The 25,017-nt window shown below is 42.7% G+C and overlaps 1 protein-coding gene across 1 annotated transcript in view; it reads right to left on the reverse strand.

Moving 5' to 3' along the window:
• The window catches only part of NPTXR (neuronal pentraxin receptor), a 90,237-nt gene extending 65,624 nt beyond the window's left edge, over window positions 1-24,613 (reverse strand). The window contains exon 1 of the mRNA XM_082266178.1: window positions 23,834-24,613. Within this exon, the coding sequence (XP_082122304.1) occupies window positions 23,834-24,394 (561 nt within the window). The 5' untranslated portion in view covers window positions 24,395-24,613. The remainder of the gene's footprint in view (window positions 1-23,833) is intronic.
• Between the last annotated feature and the right edge of the window lie 404 nt (window positions 24,614-25,017).

Below are 25,017 nucleotides of genomic sequence, written 5' to 3' on the forward strand. Positions count from 1 at the left end.
CTGTGAGCTTAGCCCACTACACCAAAGTGCTGAATACAATCAGACATGCCTGAAAGTTTCAGATGAATAAAGAATGAAGACTGCTAATTAGACAGCTGTGTAGTCTGCTATTAGAAAATCTAAAGGTTAAAACACATAAGATACATAACTATACCTTAAAATTAAAATAAACCATATTAGATGACATTGCTGTGTAATAGTGATTCAGAATAGACAAATTTCCTTTTATGAAAAATACAAAGGGAATTTGGTTAACTCCAAACTCAAATTCAGCCTAAGTTAACTCCAAACCCGAATTCAGTCTAAGTTAACTCCAACTCCGAATTCATTAAAGCATCTAGTTGATGGTTTGACTCCAGCCACTTACCTAATTAGGATGCAATGAGTTTAGGCTGGAGTTATTTCTGGAGAAGTGAGCAGCTCTACTCCAAACTTATACTGAATTAGGCCCTAAGTCTCTTGCTAAAGTCTGTTTGTCAGCTGTAAAGATAAAAGTCAGAAGTCTAAGTTGGTCAAGAGTGTTAGGTGGTTTAAGATTCAGTTGAGCTTCATATGAATTCTTAGGGATACTAGAACATAGAGCAGCATAAAAAAATTGGTAGACCCTGATCCAAAAATGTTTGACTCTAGGACAGTTTCCCTGTATCTGTACTAAAGTTCCAGTTATTCCACAAGCCCAAAAACAATGGTCTGAGGTGCCCTGTATGAATGTGGCCAGTCTGGTACTGTATATGGGTACCATATAGAGTACCATCTAAACAGTAATTTACAGCTGGCCTTATTAAAAGATGAGTTCAGTGACAAGTGAACAATCATGTCCAAAATATGGACTCACTGTTGTCAAGGGAACCCCCAAATCTTTTTCCCTTTAGGAAGCATAAGGCATAGGACATAAAAAGTCACCTTTCAGAAGAGAGCTTTAGATTGAGAAAATAATACCCTTAGAGAAGGGACCGCGCAGACATGTGTTCAAAAGGGGTGAGAGTTGGGCTCTTTTCACACTAGCCAATTCCAAAGTTGCGTGATTTTCAGTGTTACTTTGGAGTCTGACTTTGATACGACTTTAAAGTGACTTTGATAAGACTCACATTCTCTGGCACTGAAGTCATGTCAAAGTCAGATCAATGAAGTGCAGGGACCTTTTCTGAAGTTGCAGCGACTTCAGTACTGTCAATTGGAATTGCTCTCATAGAGATACATGGCGTTACACATATCCTGCGACTTGGAGTCTCACAAGTCAGATCCTAAGTCGCCCCCGCGTGAAGGGGGCTTTAAAGGCAAAGTTGTGTATTTTAAAACAGATTGCACATAGTTTTGAAATTGAAGACATTGAAATATTTCCATAAAAGGAAAATGATGAGAGGACTGCAGGGAAAAGAAGCTTAGCATATTGCTCCTAATCAGCAAGTCATGCACATGGCGGAAGCCTGCTTTAATCCACCACAAGTATCTACCTGGCCTTTCTTATCAATGGGGGAAAGATGGATTGCTAGTGAGAGTTGCAAGGGGCAAATGAGGCATAATAGTCTCTCTAAGTGGTTCAAAGTCCCATATTTTTAGTAAATGCTTCAGCACTGGGCTAGTAATATGTTTACAACTGGGAGTGGTCCATAAAACTAATGTCCATTGCCATAAGTGCAACCAGGTACATTTCAATACTGACCCATAATGTAGTATTAGAGGATCTAGGATAGGCAATTGAAGGGACAATTTATGATGCTCGGTAGTTGTTAATGATATGCATAATCACCAGTCCCTTTTAGACTTGAGGCGAAATAGAACTGCATAAATACAATCAGGCTAGATTCCTGCCAAATAAACCAAAAACGTGCCCACTGGATTGATTGTAAATATGCAATGGGATACAAGCAGGAAGAAACCTAAAATGGTACACCTATTTAGAAGGCAGTGTCATTTTCTGGGCAGCAATCCTTCCCAGCCAAGATATCTGATACTTCTTCCAAGATTCATGAATGGATGTTGTTTTCCTTTGGAGAGATTTGTAATTGGCCCCATATAGAGTCTTATAGGAGGATATGATATAGACTACATAAAAGGGAAGGTGAGAAAGCATACAATGTTAGGGAAAATTATCCTTAACCACTTAAGCCCCGGAGGATTTGGCTGCTAAAAGACCAGGGGGTATTTTGCGATTCGGCACTGCGTGACTTTAACGGACAATTGCGCGGTCGTGCGACGCTGTACCTAAACAAATTTGATGTCCTTTTTTTCCCACAAACAGAGCTTTCTTTTGGTGGTATTTGATCACCTGTGCGATTTTTTGATCACGCGCTATAAACAAAAAAAGAGCGTCAATTTTGCAAAAATAACAATATTTTCAAATTTTTTATATGAAATTCCCCCCCCAAAAAAAAGTAAAAATCAAAATGTTTTAACATTTTCGGCCAATTTGTTTTATGCTACATGTGTTTTGTAAAAAAAAATTGCAAAAAGCGTATTTTGATTGGTTTGCGCAAAAGTTATTGCGTTTACTAACAAAGGGAAAGATTTTTGTCATTTTTGTTGTTTTTTTTTTTTTTAACGCGTAATGGCGGCGATCTGCGATTTTTTTGTGGTACTGCGACATTGGGGCGGACAGATCGGACCCTTGACTGACATTTTTGACACTTTTGGGGTTACCAGTGACATTTCTACAGTAATCAGTGCTATATATATGCACTGTTACTGTAAAAATACACTGGCAGTGAAGGGGTTAACTTTATTTGAGAGGGAGGGGCTGTGTGTGTCCCTAGGGGCGTGATTCTAACTGTGATTGGCTGTGGCTTGAGCTGTAGTTACACTGATCAACGGTCCTACATAGTAGAACCGTATGATCAGTGTTTCTACACAGGGGAGAATGACAGGCAGCTTGTTTACACAAGCTGCCTGCCTTTCTCCCTCTCCCCCGACGATCTCAGAGTGAGCGGTGGACATCGGGTCCGCCGGTCACACGCGCGGGGGGGTTCGTGAGGTGTGCGGTCGCTCCCCAGAGCCTCACAGGCTAGTGACGTAAATATACGTCACTTTGCCTGTGAGGGGCTGACTGCCGCAGTAAATATACTGTGGGCGGTCGGCAAGTGGTTAAAGCGTTTGTTAACCCAAAAAAAAAAAAAAAATCCTGTTCTCTTAAAGCATGTTCTACAGCACAGTGTTTGTGCTTTTTAATTTGGCACCACTGTATCACCTAGAAAACCCGGCTGATCCTGCCAGTTTCTGCCCTTTCCTCTGTAAACTGACCACCGTATATCATGGCTGCTGAGCCCTGACATCGTGGTCAGTTTACGTGTCTCTGTCATCTGAAGCTCTCCTTTCTCTCTTCCTCCCTCCCTCCCTGCCTTTCTGCTCCTGTGTCAATGCCCACCCCTCCCCCTCCTGCTGCTATTAAAACTTTTATTGTCCTATTTAATCCTTTCCGTTCCCTGATGACAAGTTCTCTTGTTTCTGTGTTTTATAAAAAAATTCAGAGCGGCTCCCGGTGATCACGTGACTGGCTGGCTCTCTCTCTCCTGTCCTCCTCTTGCCCCGCCTGACGTCAGCAAGGGAATCTCGGCCCTGTCCCCTGCATCTGTCAGATGGGGAGAGGAGAGAGTTGGCCGGTCAGGTGATTGCTGGGAATCCCTCTGAAATACAGTAAAGAAGGCATTTTATTTTTTTTATAAAACACAGAGACTGTGTCTATGTGTCTGTGACTATGTAAAGTAGCAGGGCCGGTGCTAGACTATTTTATGCCCTAGGCAAGATCAGCTACTTGCGCCCCCCCAAAAAAAGGGAAGGGGTTAAAAACCCCTCTATGTCATACCCAGTAACCCTGATCTGATGGTTCCTCCATGTTATGCTGTCATACCCAGTGGCCCCCATATTCCTCCATGTCACACCCGGGGACCCTAATGTCCCTCCATGTCACACCCAGGGACTTTGATGTTTTTCCATGTCACACCCTGGGACCCCAATATTCCTCCATGTCATGCTGTCATACCCACTGACCCTGATGTTCCTCCATGTCACACCCAGGGACCCCCGTGTTCCTCAATGTCAAGCTGTCATACCCAGTGACCCCAATGTTTCTCTATGTCAGACCCTGATGTTTTTCCATGTCACACTTGGGGACCCTGATGTTTCTCCATGTCACACCTGGGGACCCTGATGTTCCTCCGTGTCACACTTGGGGACCCCAATCCCCCATGGCACACCCAGGGACCCCAATTCCTAATGGCACACCTGGTGACCCCAAAGCCCTGTTACACCCGGTGACCCCTATCCCCCATGTCACACCTGGTGACCCGATTCCCTTTCATACCAGGGATGATCCATGTAACACCCAGGGGCCCCGATCCCCTGTTCTGGGGACACTCACTGGATGGTATGAAGAGAGTGGCCCGCACTCTGCCCTCCCTCACTGTGATCCTGCTGATTCCTTCTCCCAGGACGCTCCTCTCCTGGACCAAAGTGCTCACCAAAGCTCCAACCGGCTCCTGGTGGAGGGAAAAGCAGCAGTCAGAGAGCTCTGCATGTCCTTCATCACCAACCTCCTAAGACCATTCCAGTGCCTCGTCGCTTCTGCCCCAGTAAAGGTTCCGCCCTACAGTGCCGAGCTCTGGCTCAGGTTCAGCTTTCCTCTGCTCCTTGCTTAATACCGACCCAGGGAAATGAATGGCTGCCTACCAACTCAGTGTAGAGAGTCTCTTCCTGCCTGGGGTTAAGGCCGCTCAGCTTCAGCCAAAGAGGATCATCATGCAGGCAGAACTCTAGTGGGCTCCCTTCCTGCCTCTTGGGGCCCCTCCAACAGTGGTGGAAAGCCAGGACCTGGTAGTTCCGCCACTTCCCAAGACACCTGGCATCTTCCTCTGTCCCTTCTTCCTCCCCCACCGCCACCCCTCCCCTCAGCTCACAATAATCATTCATGATGGAGAGAGAGTGCCGACTCGTGGCTGCGCCCCTAAGTGGCAATGCGCCCTAGGCGGCTGCCTAGTTTGCCTAGTGGAAGCACCGGCCCTGTAAAGTAGTCAAAGTGGGATAACAACCACTTTAAGAGACTGGACTTGATGGACTCTAAGCTAAATATTCCACACAATGGTCATTTACGTATAGCCCTGAGCATTTTGGATAAAAGAGGCAACAGAGACACCATTGGACAGCAGCATTATCAGTCTGGGGGGAGGGTAGTATTAGATTGACTAGCAGATTTAGATACAATAACAAATTGAAGCCAAACTCCAGCTAACCCTTTTTACGTTGTTATAGAAAACAGTTTTGTTCCTTTTGGGATATAGCTTTCACATAAATAATTAAAATCTGATCATTGTAAGTACACCTGTCAGTGGTAATTGGTTTGTCTCAAACCTTTAACTGCCACATCTGTAGGACAGCTTGTTCTGTTGAAAAACAACAGACTTACAGGCAGAAAGAAAGAAAGCCTAAAAAAAAGGAAACAAATGCAGCCATCGCATCTAAGAAGTGGTAGGTTGAAATATAAAAAAAATAGCTTTTGGGTTTAATACGGTGTTAGACACAGGCTACTTATTTTAGTAGCTTAGTGGGTAAAGATGATTCAAGCTCTTGCTGGAAATCTGAACAAAAAACAATACATACTGAACAGCTGGAATGATACATTCTGTATAACTACAATTGACACTGTATGAATCTGTAATTTTTATCTTTTAACCACACAAGATCCAGTAATTCATCCAACATGCTGAATATAAGGATTTTTCTAACCTTTTTAAACACACTTGACAAAAAATACAACTTATTGATGTGTATACAAACCTGAAATATATTTTTCAGGATGCTTCACATTGCTGTCTCACTGAATACAGATTTTTAAGCCAATAATAATTTTGTGAATTTATTGCAAAGTTTCTTGCCTGGAGATATCTAGATAGATAGATAGATAGATAGATAGATAGATAGATAGATAGATAGATAGATAGATAGATAGATAGATAGATAGATATACAGTACACCCCTCACATTTTTGTAAATATTTTATTATATCTTTTCATGTGACAATACGGAAAAAATTACACTTTGCTACAATGTAAAGTAGTGAGTGTACAGCTTGTATAACAGTGTCAATTTTCTGTCCCCTCAAAAAAAAAAAAAATCAACACAGCCATTAATGTCTAAACCGCTGGCAACAAAAGTGAGTACACCCCTAAGTGACAATGTCCAAATTGGGCCCAAAGTGTCAATTATTTTCCATTACTGCCTTAACTCTCTTGAGCATGGAGTTCACCAGAGCCTCACAGGTTGCCACTGGAGTGCTCTTCCACTCCTCCATGAGGACATCACGAAGCTGGTGGTTGTTAGAGACCTTGAGCTCCTCCACCTTCCATTTAAGAATGCCCCACATATGCGCAATAGGGTTTAGGTCTGGAGACATGCTCGGCCAGTCCATCACCTTTACCCTCAGCTTCTTTAGCAAGGCAGTTGTCATCTTGGAGGTGTGTTTGGGGTCGTTATCATGTTGAAATATTGCCCTGCAGCCCAGTCTCTGAATGGAGGGGATCATGCTCTGCTTCCGTATGTCACAGTACATGTTGGCATTCATGGTTCCCTCAATGAACTGTAGCTCCCCAGTGCTGGCAGCACTCATGCAGTTCCAGACCATGACACTCTCACCACCATGCTTGACTGTAGGCAAGACACACTTGTCTTTGTACTCCTCACCTGGTTGCTGCCAAACACGCTTGATACTATCTGAACCAAGTTTATCTTGGTCTAATCAGACTCCAGGACATGGCTCCAGTAATCCATGTCTTTAGTCTGCTTGTCTTCAGCAAGCTGTTTGCAGGCTTTCTTGTGCATCATCTTTAGAAGAGGCTTTCTTCTGGGACGACAGCCATGCAGACCAATTTGATGCAGTGTGCGGCATATGGTCTGAGCACTGACAGGCTGACCCCCCACCCCTTCAACCTCTGCAGCAATGCTGGCAGCACTCATACGTCTATTTCCCAAAGGCAACCTCTGGATATGGCACTGAGCACATGTACTCAACTTCTTTGGTCGACCATGGCGAGGCCTGTTCTGAGTGGAACCCCTTCTGTTAAACTGATGTATGGTCTTGGCCACTGTGCTGCAGCTCAGTTTCAGGGTCTTGGCAATCTTCTTACAGCCTAGGCCATCTTTATGTAGAGCAACAATTCTTTTTTTCAGATCCTTAGAGAGTTCTTTGCCATGAGGTGCCATGTTGAACTTACAGTGACCAGTATGAGAGAGTCAGAGCGACAACACCAAATTGAACACACCTGCTCCCCATTCACACCTGAAACCTTGTAACACTAACAAGTCACATGACACTGGGGAGGGAAAATGACTAATTGGGCCAAATTTGGACATTGTCACTTATGGGCTTATTCACTTTTGTTGTCAGCAGTTTAGACATTAATGGCTGTGTGTTGAGTTATTTTGAGGGAACAGCAAAATTACACTGTTATACAAGCTATACACTCACTACGTTACATTGTAGCAACATGTAATTTCTTTAGTCTTGTCACATAAAAAGATATAATAAAATATTTAAAAAAATGTGAGGGGTGTACTCACTTTTGTGAGATACTGTTTATATATAAATATGTAATACAGATTGACTCAAAGTAAATATTCCTAGCAACAGGAGTTGATGTTTCACATTGTTTTAATGCTTATTTTGTTATGGTACATGCAACAGGGAGCAGCTAAAACAGATGTGACTTGGTTATCCTGTTTGCCTTATGAAAAGAGACTCTTGTAGTCTCTAATGACATGATGCCCCTAAAATGGTCTTGGTAGTCCGAGGCCAGGTGATCTAATGCTGGCCATACACATACAGATTGCTAACATGTTCTTTAATTCAAGGTACACAGTGCAGATGGACTAATTTCCCACTCATGGCCGACAGGTCAGCCAATGAGCTAAGTATAGACAATTTTTGTCCAGGCAAGACTGAGTGTACAAGTGTAAAAGAAGTTTGGTTGACCGCACATCCAGTAAAATCACCTTTATTTCAGCAAATCCATAAAAAATGTTCCACAACTGCCCTGAGTTATGATTAAGTGGTAAGTGAGTGTGAAATGCGTTAGCTGGAGATGCTGTTCCCCTCTATTTGTGTTTTGGACCTGTTTTTATGGATTTCATGAAATAAAGGTGATTTTACTGGATGTGGGGCCAACCAGACTTCTTTTGCCTATTGGAATCCGTGATGGACAGGGCCAGCACCCGGTTGGTGTGTTAGTGGAGGCAGAGATGGGAAAATTACCTAGAGCAGTGTTCACATTCATGATTAGAAGTGTAGGTTTTCACTTAAGTATTCTTTTTCTCCAATTAATATTGTAAATGTGCTTATCCTGTTCGTACATTTGAAGTTTAATTTTAATGACAGGGCGAGTTTAAGGCAGATGGACAGGTTTCTTATCAGTGTCATCCATAGATCACACTATAGAAATTCTTTTTCCTGCCTTTCTTCTCGACAATCACCATGGCAACAAACCTGTTGCAATCATTTTTTCAGACTTTCTAATAAGCTGCTCAGATTTTCAATATAAAATATGGCAAGGGCTTGCATAACCACAGTGATTTGTAGCATTGCAATTAGTCATATGGTTGCTAAAGTAAAAAAAAGAAAAATATATATTTTTTGGATATATAACTAATGAAAGTATCTGAACAATGAAACTGCTTATTTTATAAATCAAACAGATACAGAAGACTGAATGCTGAAATGTTGGCTATTGTTTATGAATGCTTTGGAGGTTTAAAAGAATAAGATTTTCTGGGAATTCAAAATAGCTCTGTGGAAACTTGATAAAATGATAATGGCTCGCTAAATGAACGCAGAGAAACCACTGAGGCCTATTAGAATACAATGTACCACAAAATGCATTTTCTTGTACATTTGGGTACAGAACCTGATACATTACTGAAACCCCTGAGGTGTTTTAATAATGAGAAAAAGGGGCTTTTATACTAACTCACTAACATCCTAAACAAGTAGACTAAAGCCGGGTACACACAGATATCGGATGAATGATGGTCAGTTTTCCTTTGCATGCTGGTCTCCATATCGAAAATGAATAGGTTAGTAAAGTATGAAAATTCTAGTACGACAGAATAAAAATTTAGAGGTAACGTAATGTATTTGTATTGTATTTTCAGATGAAAACTATACTGTGTAAATGAAAATCCTACAGTCAGGTATTGTACGAGAAAAATTTACGAGTTTGCCCTTCGGATATTTTGGATGAAAGCTCTGTACTAATGATAAGATTATCGTACGATCACTTTGAAAGCGAAGATATATTTTGTACAATATTCTGATTGTGTGTACCCGGCTTAATGCAGGCTATACACTAGTAGATTTTAACTTTCATTCTTTTTAAAAAATCTTCGGTTAAATTGGGTAAATATTAGTGAATAATTTCTTTCATAATAGGAATGAGAAGACACAATATGTCTCCCATTACATTCTATTAGGTGGGATGAATGAATTATGTTTTTTTCTTTCCCTCCCATTAGGTGGGTCTAGCCCTTCTCTCCTTTTCATCTCCCCCTGATTTTACGATTGACTATCACTGGTCGATTCCTACGGACTGCACATTTTCTTTGCATATAGGGAGGTTGGTTGACCGCACTGAATGTCTACTTATTATTTTTGTCAGAGATTCCATAGAGTGAATAATGTTTATGTACTGTTACCTAACTGATATGTTTTGTTTATCTATTATTTAAAGAAATACAAATAAACGTCTGAGGTCCAGAAGAAGCTAAGGCGAAACGCGTCGACCTTTTCAGACCAATTACAGTATTACCCTCCGCAATTATTGTGTATTATGTCTGGGCATCGAATCCAGATTCCTAAATCTGGATTTTAATATGTATTAGTTTTTGATGTCTTTTTTGTTCCTTTTCTTTTTTTGATATATGTTTTAATATGTAATTAATAAATTTAATATCTTTTAACAAAAAAAGATTCTTTGCCTGCCTGGTATGTGCCTCTAAAGTCCGCAAAACAAATTTCACTGCTAGGCAACTAAGACTTGCACAGCGGTGTTTCTCTGTTCGTATTTGTATTGTATTTTCAGATGAAAACTATACTGGGTAAATGAAAATCCTACAGTCAGGTATTGTACGAGAAAAATTTACGAGTTTGCCCTTCGGATATTTTGGATGAAAGCTCTGTACTAATGATAAGATTATCGTACGATCACTTTGAAAGCGAAGATATATTTTGTACAATATTCTGATTGTGTGTACCCGGCTTAATGCAGGCTATACACTAGTAGATTTTAACTTTCATTCTTTTTGAAAATTTGCATTTAACATTCAATTTTGGAGTGAATGAACTTTCATGAACGAAAACAAATCACATTCACTATTGGAAATTTGTTTGTTTGAGAAAAGTTTTCCATCTGGCTCCTTCGAATTTGGTCCAAACTGCGGTCCAAAATTAAATTTTATTTGACCCCACTAACCATTAGAAGATCAAACAAATGTTCCTTCAATTAAAAATTTTGAACAAATTCCTACTAGTGTATGGCCTGCTTAAAAATATCCTGACTGTCAGTCACTGGCTCTCTACTCTTTTCCCATCCAGTGCTCACTGGAGTGCTGGACTGGGGAGGAGAAGGAGTGGCTGGCTCAGACTCTCAGTGGCATGCTGAGAGGCCGAGCCAACTGCCAGCCCACGCTTCTGGGTGGATTCTGGCCATATGGCTGGGATCTTTTCAGAGCTTGGACTAGGTCTGTCACATCAGCCCACAGCAGGCTTCAGCCCGCTGTTGGCTGAAAACAGGTTATAGGAGTGCAGAACCAACTGCACTCCTATGATTCATAGGAGAAGCATAGCCTAAAAAACGTTGGCTATACTTCTCCTTTAATGCAGAGAAAGTGAAAAAAAACTAAATAAGGGGAAAAAAAATTCTGCTTTTACAACCACTTTAATTTTTTCTTTGCACCAGCATAAAATACACAAAGACACAAATAAACAAATATTATAAGAGTTAACATACATATAGCAAACGTTTTCTTTCACTGCGCCTCTACAATCTTTTTCCTAAAAGCCTAAATAGATGGAGGCTATGCAAAGATCTTTAGAGATCTTCATTAGAAATATACTTTTCCTTTCAGCCTGGTTATACAAACCCGCAACAATTTTCTTGGTGGACTGATCATGGTTTCGTGGATATTCACTCGCTATTTATCCCTACTAAAATACTCCCCTTTGAATCTCTTAGATCCTCCCATGATATCCCTCTATGCGAACTCTGCAAATATATACAACTCTGACATTTTCTCTAACAACTTATCAAATCCAAGCCTTTACCCTACACATTAACGCCAGTTGAGAGCCTTTGCAGGGCAAGATCTCTTTCGCTGTGGGGGCTCATATCGCTTCTTTATGCTTCTATCATCTCCCTTGCTAAACCTCCGCTTCTAACTCATCATTCACAATGGGAAAAGGACTTGGGGAGGCAGTTGGATGGGGAAGACTGGCAACATATGAAATGCTCTCGAAATGTACTGATTTTGGAAAATGCATATAAGGTGTTCTATAGATGGTATTACACCCCAGCTAGGTTGGCCAGGTTTATACCAACATACACTCCCTTATGCTTCTGGGGATGCTCCCAGGAAGGAACTATGGCTCACATTTGGTGGACATGTCCCAAGGTATGCAGACTATGGATTAGGGTTTATGCCCTGCTTCGCACTATTTTTCATATTAACCTAAAAAGAGACTCCTATGAAGCCCTTTTATGTAAGCCAATAATTGAACTGTCCCGTCAACAGCGCCAACTGGCCCAGTATCTGTTTACTGCTACAAAATCGACTATTGCTAAGGCTTGGAAAACCATGTTGCTCAGCTTCGAAGCAGTCAAAAATCGTATGAAGGACATTCTCACGAACGAAAAACTGACTGCTATAGCTACTGACTCTCATGATAAATTTCTTAAAGTGTGGCACCCATTGACGATGTATATTACACTGTCCACGCTACACTACTCTCAATTTAGATGATCCCCTGGTGCTCGCCCCGCAGGACCTACCCTTTCCCTTACTCCTTTTTCTACCCTTTCTTCTACTCGTTCATTCTTCCTTTTCTCTTTCCCTTTCTTCTTCCTTGTGTCCCACCTGTGCTGACACGCCTTTGTGTTCTTCATCAAATGAATATGCCTAACTACTGTGTTCTCTCAATAGAACTTATTTCTGTTTTTTATTTGTCAAATCCATAGAGAGTATTGTGCTCATTTATGTTGTCTGAGTATGGAATCACTGTGTACACTATGTTTGCTATACAATAAAACTTTTGTAAAAGAAATATAAACTGTCAACGCTTTGAAAGAACAGGTACTGAAGAGCAGTGGCGTACCAATAGGGGGGGCGGGGGGGCGGCCTGCCCCGGGTGCCACACATTAGGGGGGTGTCAGGAAAGACCAGGGTGACACCCGGGGCCGGCCGCCGGACTGCCTCCGCCGCGGAGGAGGAGGAACTGTTTAAAGCAGATGATGGGAGAGAGACTCGCCGTCACTCACGGAGCCCTGAATACACAGCGGGCGCTGCCGGAGTTAGCTGTGATAGTTAATGAGAAGGCGATTGGTTGCTAGGACCGCCTATCAACCAATCACCTGCTCATTAACTAGCACAGTTCACTTCTGCAGTTCCCGCCGACCGCTGTGTATTCAGTGCTCGTGAGTGACAGTCTCTCTCCCATCATCTGCTTTAAACAGTTCCTCCTCCTCTGCTCTCCTCCTAAAAAGGTAGGGGGGGGGGGGGTTGTATTGTAAAGGGGTTATTTTCGGGGGGTGGCTTTGTATTGTAAAGGGGTTCTTTGGGGGGGCTTTATATTGTAAAGGTGTTCTTTGGGGGGGTGGCTTTGTATTGTAAAGGGGTTCTTTTGAGGGGGGGTGGCTTTGTACTGTAAAGGGGTTCTTTGGGGGGGGTGGCTTTGTATTGTAAAGGGGTTCTTTGGGGGGGGGGGTGGCTTTGTATTGTAAAGGGGTTCATTTGAGGGGGGTGGCTTTGTATTGTAAAGGGGTTCTTTGGGGGGTGGCATTGTATTGTAAAGGGTTCTTTGGGGGGGGTGGCTTTGTATTGTAAAGGGGTTCTTTGGGGGGGTGGCTTTGTATTGTAAAGGGGTTCTTTTGAGGGGGTGGCTTTGTATTGTAACGGGGTTCTTTTGGGGGGGGGGGGTGGCTTTGTATTGTAAAGGGCTTCTTTGGGGGGGGTGGCGAATTTGTATTGTATAGGGGTTCTTTGGGGGGGGGCTTTGTATTGTAAAGGGGTTCTTTTGAGGGGGTGGCTTTGTATTGTAAAGGGGTTCTTTTGGGGGGGGCTTTCTATTGTAAAGGGTTTCTTTGGGGGGGGGTGGGCTTTGTATTGTAAAAGGGTTCTTTTTTGGGGGGTGGCTTTGTATTGTATAGGGGTTCTATGGGGGGGCTTTGTATTGTATAGGGGTTCTATGGGGGGGGGCTTTGTATTGTATAGGGGTTCTATGGGGGGGGGCTTTGTATTGTATAGGGGTTCTATGGGGGGAATTTATTGTAGAGGGGTTCTATTGGCGGGGGCTTTGTATTGTAAAGGGGTTATATTGGGGGGCTGTGTAATGTAAAGGGGTTATATTGGGGGCTGTGTAATGTAAAGGGGTTCTATGGGGGGGGTGAGGGCTGTGTACTTAAAGGGTTCTATTGGGGGGCTGTGTAATGTAAAGGGTTCCATGGGGGGGTGGGAGCTGTGTAATGTAAAGGGTTCCATGGGGGGATGGGGGCTGTGTAATGTAAAGGGTTCCAATGGGGGGGCTGTGTAATGTAAAGGGGCCCAGGGGTACGGGGGCTGTGTAATGTAAAGGGGTCCAGGGGTACGGGGGCTGTGTAATGTAAAGGGGTCCAGGGGTACGGGGGCTGTGTAATGTAAAGGGGTAAGTGGGCTGTGTAATGTAAAGGGGTCCAGGGGTAAGGGGGCTGTGTAATGTAAAGGGGTCCAGGGGTAAGAGGGCTGTGTAATGTAAAAGGAGGGTCTCCATACATTTTACACGTGACACGTCAATGGGCAGTTCGTCGCCTGGGGGGGTGCCAGAAATAGGATCCGCCCCGGGTGCCAAATGCTCTAGGTTCGCCCCTGCTGAAGAGGACAGTATATTAATCAAATGAAAATTATGTGCAATGGTATCATATTTTATCCTATGCAGGGTTTTCTTCCTGACCTTCAGAAAAAAAAAACACCAAATGCTAGTTCTGAGTGGCATAAAATAGCATTTCTTAATATTGCATTGCTTATTGTTATTGGGTACCAGCATAACTGGTAAACTGCCTTGACAGTTCTTAAAATTCAATATCTTACTGATTGCAGTCTAATTCTGGGATATCCTATAGGGTATTTAACAAATCCAAGAGATTTCTGAAGAGTAACATTTGGGGGCAGTCTTCACACACTTTTGGTCTGATATTTAAGAACAGTAATGGTCCAAAAAATCTATCTGTAAAGACAGATGGCAGATCTGCCTGAAGATACATTCAGAGTAGGAAGATTCATGCCAGGTTAGTCATTCCTTTTTTTTTCACATATGATGTTTATTTGACTAATAGATGTTGGATTAATCTTGATCTCTATCAATTTTTAAAAGAGTGTTTCGTGAACTGGTCTGACAGGTAGAGCTGAGGCCACACAAAGCTATCAAATAAATGCAACTGGCAGAGCCGGGACAAGGCCATCCAGCACCCAGGGTCCTACACCAAACTGCACCCCCCCCCCCCCCCACAAGATGTAGGAGCATAATGTTTTAGCAAAAAAAAAAAAAAGAAAATTGAGCACTAATTGGCACACTTAGGCCCTAAGCATACATCCCCTTTCCAAGCCAAATATTTACACAAACAAAAATTCTCCCTCCTCCCAGTACACATCTCTCCTTGCTGAAATCTACCTCCCAGCACAAATCTTTCCCCCCATCCTCTCTAAACTCAAAGCCTCTCTCTTCCCAAATGTTCCCTGCTAGCACAACTATCCCTACTCAAAAAAGCACCGTTAGCACACATTCTCACCCCTCAAATTTCCCCTCCAAGCACAAATTCTCCCCTCTCCAAATCCCCCCTCCCAGCACAAATCTTCTCCTCCCCCAAATGTATCCTCCTAGCAAAAATACCCATCAATTTTCCTACTAGCACAAATCCTCTCCCCCAAATCCCCCCCCCCCAAAAAAAAATGTTTTCCCTTCTTGCACAAATCCCCCCTCCTAGCACAAATCCTCTTCCCCACCCCCCCAGCACAAACCCCCAAATTCCTCCTCCTAGCACATCCCACCAAATTCCCCCTCCTGGCACAAATCCCCCCCCCTTCCCACAGCACAAATATCCCTCCTGGCACAAATTCTCTTCCCTCCATCCCCACAGCAAAAATCCCCCCCTCCTGGCATAAATCCTCCCCCCCATCCCAGCAGCACAAACCCCCCCTCCTAGCACAAATCCTCTTCCCCCATCTCCCCAGCACATATCCCCCCTCCTGGCACAAATCCTCTTCCCCCAACCCCACCGCAAAAATCCCCCTCTCCTGGCACAAATCCTCTCCCCCCCGATCCCTCCCAGCACAACCCCCCAAATCCCCCTCCTAGTACCCCCTCCCCCCCATATTTCTCCTCCTAGAACAAATCCTACCCCCAATCAAAAATTTCCCCCTAGCACAAATACCCCCCATCATTCCTACTGGCACAAAGCCCCCCCCCCCCCAAATACCCCTTTTTAACAGCCCCAAGACTCTCCCTGCTCTGGCACAAATCCCCCCACCCCATCCCAATAATCTCTTCAAGGACAATCCCCAAATCCCCCCTCCTGGCAAAATCCTCACCCCCCCCCCCCACCCCAGCACAAATCACCCCTCCTAGCACCAGTGGTGTATTTAGGTTTTGTTCTGCCCTAGGCCTGACTAAACTTGTGCACCCACTAATTTAAATATGACCAACCCCTTCCTGTAAAGACCACACCCTTCCTGTTTATGACCCACCCTGTCATCTGTAAACCACAGACCATAACCACAGTCTATCAGTGGCCATCAGCATAGCTTCTTCAGTTCCCATAAGTTCAGCCTCATCAGTGCAGCCCTATCAGTGCCACCTCTTTACTACCCATCAGTGCAGCATATCAGTGTGGCTTCATCAGTTGCCACCAGTGCAGCCCCATCAGTGGCCACCAGTGCAGCCTTATCAGTGACCATTAGTACAGCCTTATGTCACAGGATTAGTAGGATTACTATTTTAATATATTCTGACCTGTGTTTGCTGCCACTGATTGTAACCATATGATTATTTCACTTATTTGTATAATAAATAGGAAGTCCAGAGTCATTATACAAATAAATGAAATAATCAGTGGCAGCAAACACAAGTCCAAATATCTTATAAGTTAGGAGAAATCTTACTAACCCAGTGATATATTGCGATAGCTCATATGCGGTGAGCAGGCCCAAAATATTATTGTCATCATATACAATTAAAAGTCTTAATTGTATATGATGCAATTCGGTATGCTCGCTCAAGGACAAGGATGTTCAAAGAAATGAAATGATATTATTGACATGATGCCTGCCATACTTGGGGGGCAAAGGAGGGTAGGTGGAGCATTAGGCTGCAGTGCCACACTTATTAGCATTGGCAGTCATTGGGCCAGTTGTATTAAGTGTGGTTGGCAGCCTGCGGTCCGTCTGAATGTCCTCACTGGCTGGTATTTTCATACCGGCAGGTAGCAGTGTGACCGCTTTATGGGGGTGCCAGTCTGATTTGCCTCCTGGACCCTGAGCTTTGGCGCAATTCACTCCATGAAACTGGCACTATAAAACAAGTTTATTGCAAGCTTTTTTGGGGGATTGTCCTTTGGAGGGGGGGAGGGGGGGGGATAAGAGAATTTTTACTAGGAGGGGTGGGGAGAGGATGATTACTTCTAGGTGGGATTGATATTGGGGGGGGGAGGGGAGGGATTGTGCTGAGATGGGGAATTTGAGAGGTGACAGGGTTAAAATTTGTGTCCCCAGTGCAGTTCTCCCTTTCCTCAAGCAGGCAGACCTCAGATACAGCGCGGCACATCGCTCTGTGATTCTCCTCTTCTGAGGCTCCTCCTCCTCTTCATATGTCAGAGCGGCGGAGTAGCGGAGGAGGAGCCTAGGAGAAGCGAAGCCGATTCCTAAACCTTTGCATGGGCAGCTGGCGGGAGAGAAGCGGCTGCAGAAGGAGAAGAAGATTGCGGCTCAGAAATGACACTGGATGTCAGATTGGGCCTATACAGAGTTTGTTACCCGCCCTCTTTCCACATTGTTTGCTGGAAGGAGAGGGGGTAACAAACTCTGTATAGTCCCGATCTGACATCCAGTGTCATTTCTGAGCCGCAATCTTCTTCCCCTTCTGCAGCCGCATCTCTCCCGCCAGCTGCCCATGCAAAGGTTTAGGAATTGTTTTCTCCTAGGCTCCTCCTCCGCTCTGACATTTTAAGGTAAGGAGAAGCCGAAGGAGAAGTCCCGATCTGACGACCACTACAGTGACAGGAGTGTGAAGCCTGGCGAGAAGAGAGAGAGAGCACATCCAGCTCTCTCCTGTCAACTAATAGTCACAGAAACACTCCTGGCAGCGCCCCCTCCACCTCCCATGCTACAGACGCCCAGGACAGACGCCCAGGGCAGCCGCCCCTCCTGCCCAACCCTTGTACCGGCCCTGGCAACTGGGCGAGGGGTGCAGTCACAATATAAGTTAAAGAGAATTTTTCATTTTGCTCATTCAGGGCTCTTTTAAAAGAACAAACCCCCACCTGCTTATACTCACCTTTGCCTTAACCCTCCCACATTGATTCTTTAGGAGCCCTTGGTAATTGCCCAGTGTTTGCAGGCATGGGGGGGCATGTGGCCTCCTCATTTGATGCAGTTATTGGACATAAGCAATCAATTGCACAGGCTGGAACACTATAATCTGAGGGAGAAGAGGAAGCAATTAACCTTTTGTAAGCTCTGTCATTGAGCTTACCCAAGGTTTTGACTTTCTGCTCCAATGGAAGAATGGAGGGGCTGGGGCAGTAGATCAAAAGGAAGATGAGTATTAGTGGTTGTGGGATGTTCTTTTAACAGAGGCTGCCGCTTTTCCCTAAATGAGAGAATTGTCTTAATTTCTTCTTTTTGTGGTGCTAGCAAGAAAGAAATCAGGGTTTATTGGTAAAGTGCCAAATAAATTATTTGCTGATTACTCACTACTTTATCTGCAGTAGTCGATGCATTTACTTAACTGAGCCACATTTGCTGCCATCTGTAAATATCTTGATTTCCCATTCTTCAATAGAAAAGGTATCAGTAACAATTCAGATATTTACCATAAGTTCAATGTTATATTCGCCAGCAGTTACCTGTTTTACACAATTACTGTTTTTAAATAGGACATTTTACTTCTGTAAGTGAATTGGTATTGATCCACTACTCCTGATCCCTCTCCATCCACATTTGCTGCGCTGCAAGTGACATTTTTAGCTTAAAGTGACACTAAATAATATCTTTATTCTCCACAAATAATCTATACACATCCGTCACTTATTGGCACTGTAAGATATTTTTCATGAAATCAGTCCTTTTTGTGTTTTTATACCTACTTGTAATGTCCTTTGTGAGATTCTGAACCTTTCCTTTTCCCCCTCACATCCATTTGTTTTGTAAGAAGCAGTGCTTTTTAGTTGTGGTTAAGTGCACTGCTGTACGCACACAATACATCCCAAAGTCCGTAATCCCTAGTCCATCTCTGCAGCTGTCTTAAGCCCCGTACACACGTACGGATCGTCGTCATACAAACGTTCGTCTTTTCTCCCCGGGATGTCGGTGTCTGTTGAAAAGTGCAAAGACAGCACAAGGACAGCACAAGAATTTTGTCCGCAGACTTCAGCTGACTGCAGAAGTGATGTCATGTAATGGTTAACTTTCCCTGTGTTTTTTATTTTCTGAGCATGCCCAGTCTTGCAAATCTGCGGTCTGTCGGCTGATTTCTGTACTGACAGGCGAACAATCGTCCGTTCTGGTGTCCGCAGACAAAAATTTTCATGTTTGCAAGAAAGACTCTTGTCCGCGGATTGTGTGCAGACAGCTGTCGGAGGCACCATACTAACACGCATACAATCGGCAGATCTTTCGTCCGCCGACGTTTGTATGACGACGATCGGTACGTGTGTACGGGGCTTTAGTGCAATCAAGAGATGTTAGTCTTCATTGGGCCTTAACACAGGTCCCTTAGTGCATTCTGTCTTGCATTTATTAACATTGACTGCTCAAGCCCTGAAGCAGGGGGTGCTTTTTTTTGCCCCTTGAAATTTGTTGGTTTTATTTGATATTCTTAACCATTAAATGTTTCAAAAAGTTAGTCAAGTGAGATGAACTTTTATACCAGGCGCTCCTTAGTACACATACATCCAAGACTTTACCATCTGGCAAGCACTTGTTACTGTTAAAGAGGTAGCAGCCTAGGACTAGAACAGAGTCCACTCATACTATATATCAATCAAGGATCTGCTTCTTTAAGGAAAAATAATTTTATGGTAGACCCACCAGAACTACCTTTCACTTTTATCAGTCCAGTGTTATCACACACACATCAGGCTCTTTAATCAGTTGTAAACTAGATTTAAACAATGCCTGTCCCAACAAAGGGTTAAAGATCTAAAACCTGGACTTCTGTTTCATATATTAATAAGGGGAAACTCAGTGCGTCCCTCTGTGTCGGTGGGGACAGACTGCATTTCCTTTCATTTCAAATTGTCCAGAGTAACATGCAGTCTTCCAAACAAACTATATATATACTTTAACCACTTCAGCTCCGGAAGATTTTACCCCCTAATGACCAGGCCATTTGTTTGCGATACGGCACTGAGTTGCTTTAACTGACAATTGAGTGGTCGTGTGACGCTGTACCCAAATAAAATTGCTGTCTTTTTTTTCCCCTACAATGGTGGTATTTAATCACCTCTGCAGTTTAAATTTTTAGCGCTATAAACAAAAAAAGAACCACAGTTTTGAAACAAAAAACAAACAGGTTTTTTTTCCACCGGGATCCGCTGATTGGCTTCCGCTGTGTCCAATCACAGCAGGAGCTGGGCTCCTGCAGCGCGTTTTTGCCTCCGAAAACCCGTGCACAAATATACATGTACGTGATTTTGCGCAGCCGGGCCTTCCTGCCGCAGTATATATGCGGCAGGTGGTCCAGAAGTGGTTAAAGTGGAGCTCCTGGCTCCTTCAGAAAAGATTAAAAGTCAGCAGCTACAAATACTGTAGCTGCTGACTTTTAATATTAGGACGCTTAACCTGTCTACGCATCCAGGGGTGTCTTCATCCGAGATGATTTTTCAATCGGCTCTCAGGTGCTGCCGTCGCCATCTCAGTTAAGGGAAACTGGCAGTGAAGCCTTGCGAAATGCGCTGTGCTTTGTGAATGCCCAGTGGTGAGGGTAGGAGGAGAGGGGCCAAACGGCGAAGTCAGCCGGAAGTGGGAGCGGGTACCTGTTAGAACCAGGTACCCGTACCCCGCTGAAAGGTGCCAAATGTGGCAGTGGGGGGGGGGGGGGGGGGTGGGGGAACAAGCGGAGCTTCCTCTTTTGGGTGGAGCTCCACTTTAAAGCTCAGGCGACAAAAAGCATATATATATATATATAGTTTTCCTAGTGGGATTTCTACTTACAGTCCAGCTGAAATCAACTCTAAGCGAAGCAAGATGTTGACATTATTAGGCTTCATTAACTATGCAGAAGGCTATAGGCAAAGTACATGATGAACCCATACCAGGTAACCAGCTATCATCTTTCATTGTTTTGACATGTCTAAACAGTGGAAATCTTACTGTTATGTCTGCATAACAGTGCACTGTCCATTTTGGACAAGTGTGCAGTGCATATAATTAGTCCAATATATAAAGAAAACATACACTCTGTGTTTTTTTATACCAAAAAATTATTTTTTCCCCTCAGATCTAGGCATATATTATTCAATATGGTTCTCTCCAGCCTCTGCCAGTTCCTTAGCAGGGGGTGACCGCCTATTAGACAGACAGTACTCAGCATTATTTTACTCAATCGATTCTCCAGGTTGTAATGGAAAGAATAGCGTGTCCCTGAGAAACAGGAAGTCTCCCCACAGGAGAATTAGGATGGAGGAGATGTGTTAATGAGATGGCACAGTAAGCTTGCTGGAGGGGGGCTGGAAATGGGATGTGGAATAAATTATTGATAAATGCATCATTTACAGATGTTTATCAGAAAGATAAGAGATACAGCTATTAACCAAGTATAAATTCTTTAGCTGTAAATTTCTTTAATAGTTGAGATGCCTTAAGGAATCACAAGCAAGCAGCAGCTATTTCCTATTTTACCAAACAAAACAGATTTAATTTTTTAAAACTGTATGAATTATCACTTTTTTCTTGTTGAATAAGCCCCGTCAAGTAGATGACTATTTACAAATAGCTTAACCTAATAAACGTAGCAGTATCGGATAAATTTTTTCAAAATGTTTTTATTGAAGTGGCTTAAAATAAGAAAATGAATTTGTACTACTATTGTCTATCCCAAAGCATACCTGAAACATGCATAATGTGCAATCTGGTCCTTCTGCGATACTACTTAATATTCAGCCAATACTGACATTAGGATTGATTTGTGAGTCTGAAATAATTATCTCCTGGGCTCTAGTTAAAGATCAGCAAATGCATAAATTAGGCAAATCTGGCAAACCTCATCTTCTTCAATGATTGTGACTTATCAATTCACTTCACTAAACACATGCAGGTTTCTCCAACCTGTGGATAAATCCAGGCAATCACAATTTATGAATTGTGCGATGCTCTGCACATTGGCCATATCTGGCTGTGCATATTTAAGCAAGATGAAAATTCACAAATCAATGAAAAATATGAGATTGGACATATTTGGCTAAATCATAACTCCCTGAAAATATAAGACTTTACAGAAATTGGATTAGAATCACCCATCAGTTTCACAAATCCGTTCTCATATCTTTAGTTATATTATGTACTCGCTTTAAATTTGTGTGCTGTACAAGTCACAGTTACTTTATTTAACTATATTTTTTCAACTTCTACAAATACAGGTATATTATATTAGAGGTTTATAGCCAGGCTAGAAACATATGCATAGTAGACAAATGAATGTGCAGTTTTTGCTTTGTGTCTGTCTGTTCATTGGGACAGACTGGGTGTATTCTGCTTATATAGGGGATACCCATTACACTCTCTATGTAAATAAATCCTTCCCTTTACCGTAAAATGTTCTTTTACTTCCAGCTAAAGTGACTCAATTACTTCTACCATGTTATATCAAGTATAGGGTTCATTGCTTTTATTTTAGGTCTATTACACCATAAGACACAGAAAGACAGACAGAGGAAGCAATTCAATCTCTGATAATGAACCATGAGAATGAATGGATCTGCTGCCACACTATCCTGCTGTAGTTCATTCAGCTCATGTGTTTCACTACAATTTCATAGGAGTACAGAATTCAGGAAATGTATACTGAACACCAGGTTTTATATATGAAGGAAGAAACCAATCATAGTGTATGTGGCAGGGTAGCACACATTTGCTAGGAAATGAGAATGATCCTAAGTCTTGTTACATGTGTATGTAATATAACAGACATGTACAATATAACATGATAGATAGATAGATAGATAGATAGATAGATAGATAGATAGATAGATAGATAGATAGATAGATAGATAGATAGATAATTGATAGATAGATAGATAGATAGATAGATAGATAGATAGATAGATAGATAGATAGATAATTGATAGATAGATAGATAGATAGATAGATAGATAGATAGATAGATAGATAGATCATTTATAGATAGATAGATAGATAGATAGATAGATAGATAGATAGATAGATAGATAGATAGATAGATAGATAGTGTTTGTTATATATGCATGTAATAAAATAGAAATGTACATTATAAATAAATACATAGACAGATAAATAGATAGATTGGATGATACATAATAGATAGATAGATAGATAGATAGATAGATAGATAGATAGATAGATAGATAGATAGATAGATAGATAGATAGATAGATAGATAGAACAATAGACAATAGATGATTTATAGATAGATAGATAAATAGATAGATAGATAGATAGATAGATAGATAGATAGATAGATAGATAGATAGATAGATAGATAGATAGAACAATAGACAATAGATGATTTATAGATAGATAGATAGATAGATAGATAGATAGATAGATAGATAGATAGATAGATAGATTGTGTTTGTTATATATGCATGTAATAAAATAGAAATGTACATTATAAATAAATACATAGACAGATAAATAGATAGATTGGATGATACATGAAAGATATATGTATAAATAGATAGATAGATAGATAGATAGATAGATAGATAGATAGATAGATAGATAGATAATCATTATCACACTGTTTAATTGTTAAGAACAGTTTATTTTGTTCTGATTATATATACATTATTTTTTATTGATTTTGCACCCTAAGACCCTTTATTCTAGCCCCCACCACCTCCCTTTGTGTAACAAACAGATTGGAGTAGATATTGATGTAACCCTTAGTAAAGTGATGGGGATGAATCTAAGACACCGTGTCATGTCTACACCCATTACTAGCACTCATTCATCTCTCTTCTGTGACTGACAGCCAGGATAGATGGTCTGCCATGGATTTTTATGAATAGAAAACTCAGCATGGTGTCACTAAACCCCCTTTCTCCATGTAATCCATATGATGACATCTCATGTCTGAACATTCCTCGCCCCACACATCATCGCTCATTACTAGTTGTAGAGACTCCGTTTTTCTGCTCACCTCAATCTTTTCAATGCGATCCTTCAGCGTCCTGACCGACTCCTCCAATTCCTGCACCGCCTGTGGGGAGTCGAGGGGTAGATCTCCCATGGCTCCTTCCTTGGGACCCCATCCATCGGTCCCCTCCTGGTAACCTTTGTCCAGGCCGTTCTCGCAGCGGCTGAGCTTCCCGGTGAGTTCCCGGATGGCCTCTTGGTCGGTAAGGATTTGCTTCTTCTGCTGCAGCACGGTGTGCCGGAGCTGCTCGGCGGTGTTCTGCAGGGCGAGGAGCTCTTCTCCGACAGGCTGGGGGGAATCTCTCTGCACATCAGAGGGGCACTCCATGGCTAAGGGGGTGCAGATGAGTCTGCTGAAGCTGGGGGGAGATTGGCTCTTGGATCCGGGGATCTCTAGGAAGGCATCCTTCGATCCGTACAGAGTCTTGACACCATGGAGAGCTCCCAGGCTCTTCTCATTGGGAGCGGCTGGAGCCGACTCATTTTCAGCACCAAGGACAGGTCCCTTGGCGGCGGGGTGGACGCTGGCTATAATGCATATGATGGCACCCAGGAATGCAAGCATTCCGGCCACCAGCAAGACGGCCAGAAACTTCAGGGTGACAGCTATAGGGGGGCAATCTAGCTAAGAAAAGAGGCTTCCACCCTGGGACCTTCTTAATGGAGGTGCTTGGACAGAGGAAGATCCCTCACTGGCCAGACTGCATAGAGCACCAGATGGGGAGAGCTGCGATCACACCGAGCCTACTCTATACAATGCACAGTCGTTGCTTGGTCTCTGACTTAGGAAGGGAGGAGAGGGTTAGACGTCATTACTCCCTCCCCACCCCCACTTTCATATTTTTTTTGTTATTTCTCTAGTGAGTTAGCAAGGCATCTTTTAACCCCTAACTCTTCCATCAGGCTTGATGTACAGGGAGTGAGATATTTATAGAGAGATACCATTAGGAATGACATGTGGAAACTGATTTATGCAGCATCATCCTCATTTATTGACACATTATTTAAATCTATAACACACAAGACAAATATATTGATGATTTGTTACAGCGTTTTCGACAAGCGCAGGAAGACATTTAATATTGAATAGATTTCTTTGACATCTGAAATGTTAGATGCCTTGGCAACCCAAAGGCTGCATACAGATTTAAAACCACTGCTGAAGGCATACTGACAGCTTCTGAAAAA

The sequence above is a fragment of the Pelophylax lessonae genome, assembly GCF_965119305.1.
Source record: "Pelophylax lessonae genome assembly, chromosome: 8".
NCBI classification, from domain to species: domain Eukaryota; kingdom Metazoa; phylum Chordata; class Amphibia; order Anura; family Ranidae; genus Pelophylax; species Pelophylax lessonae.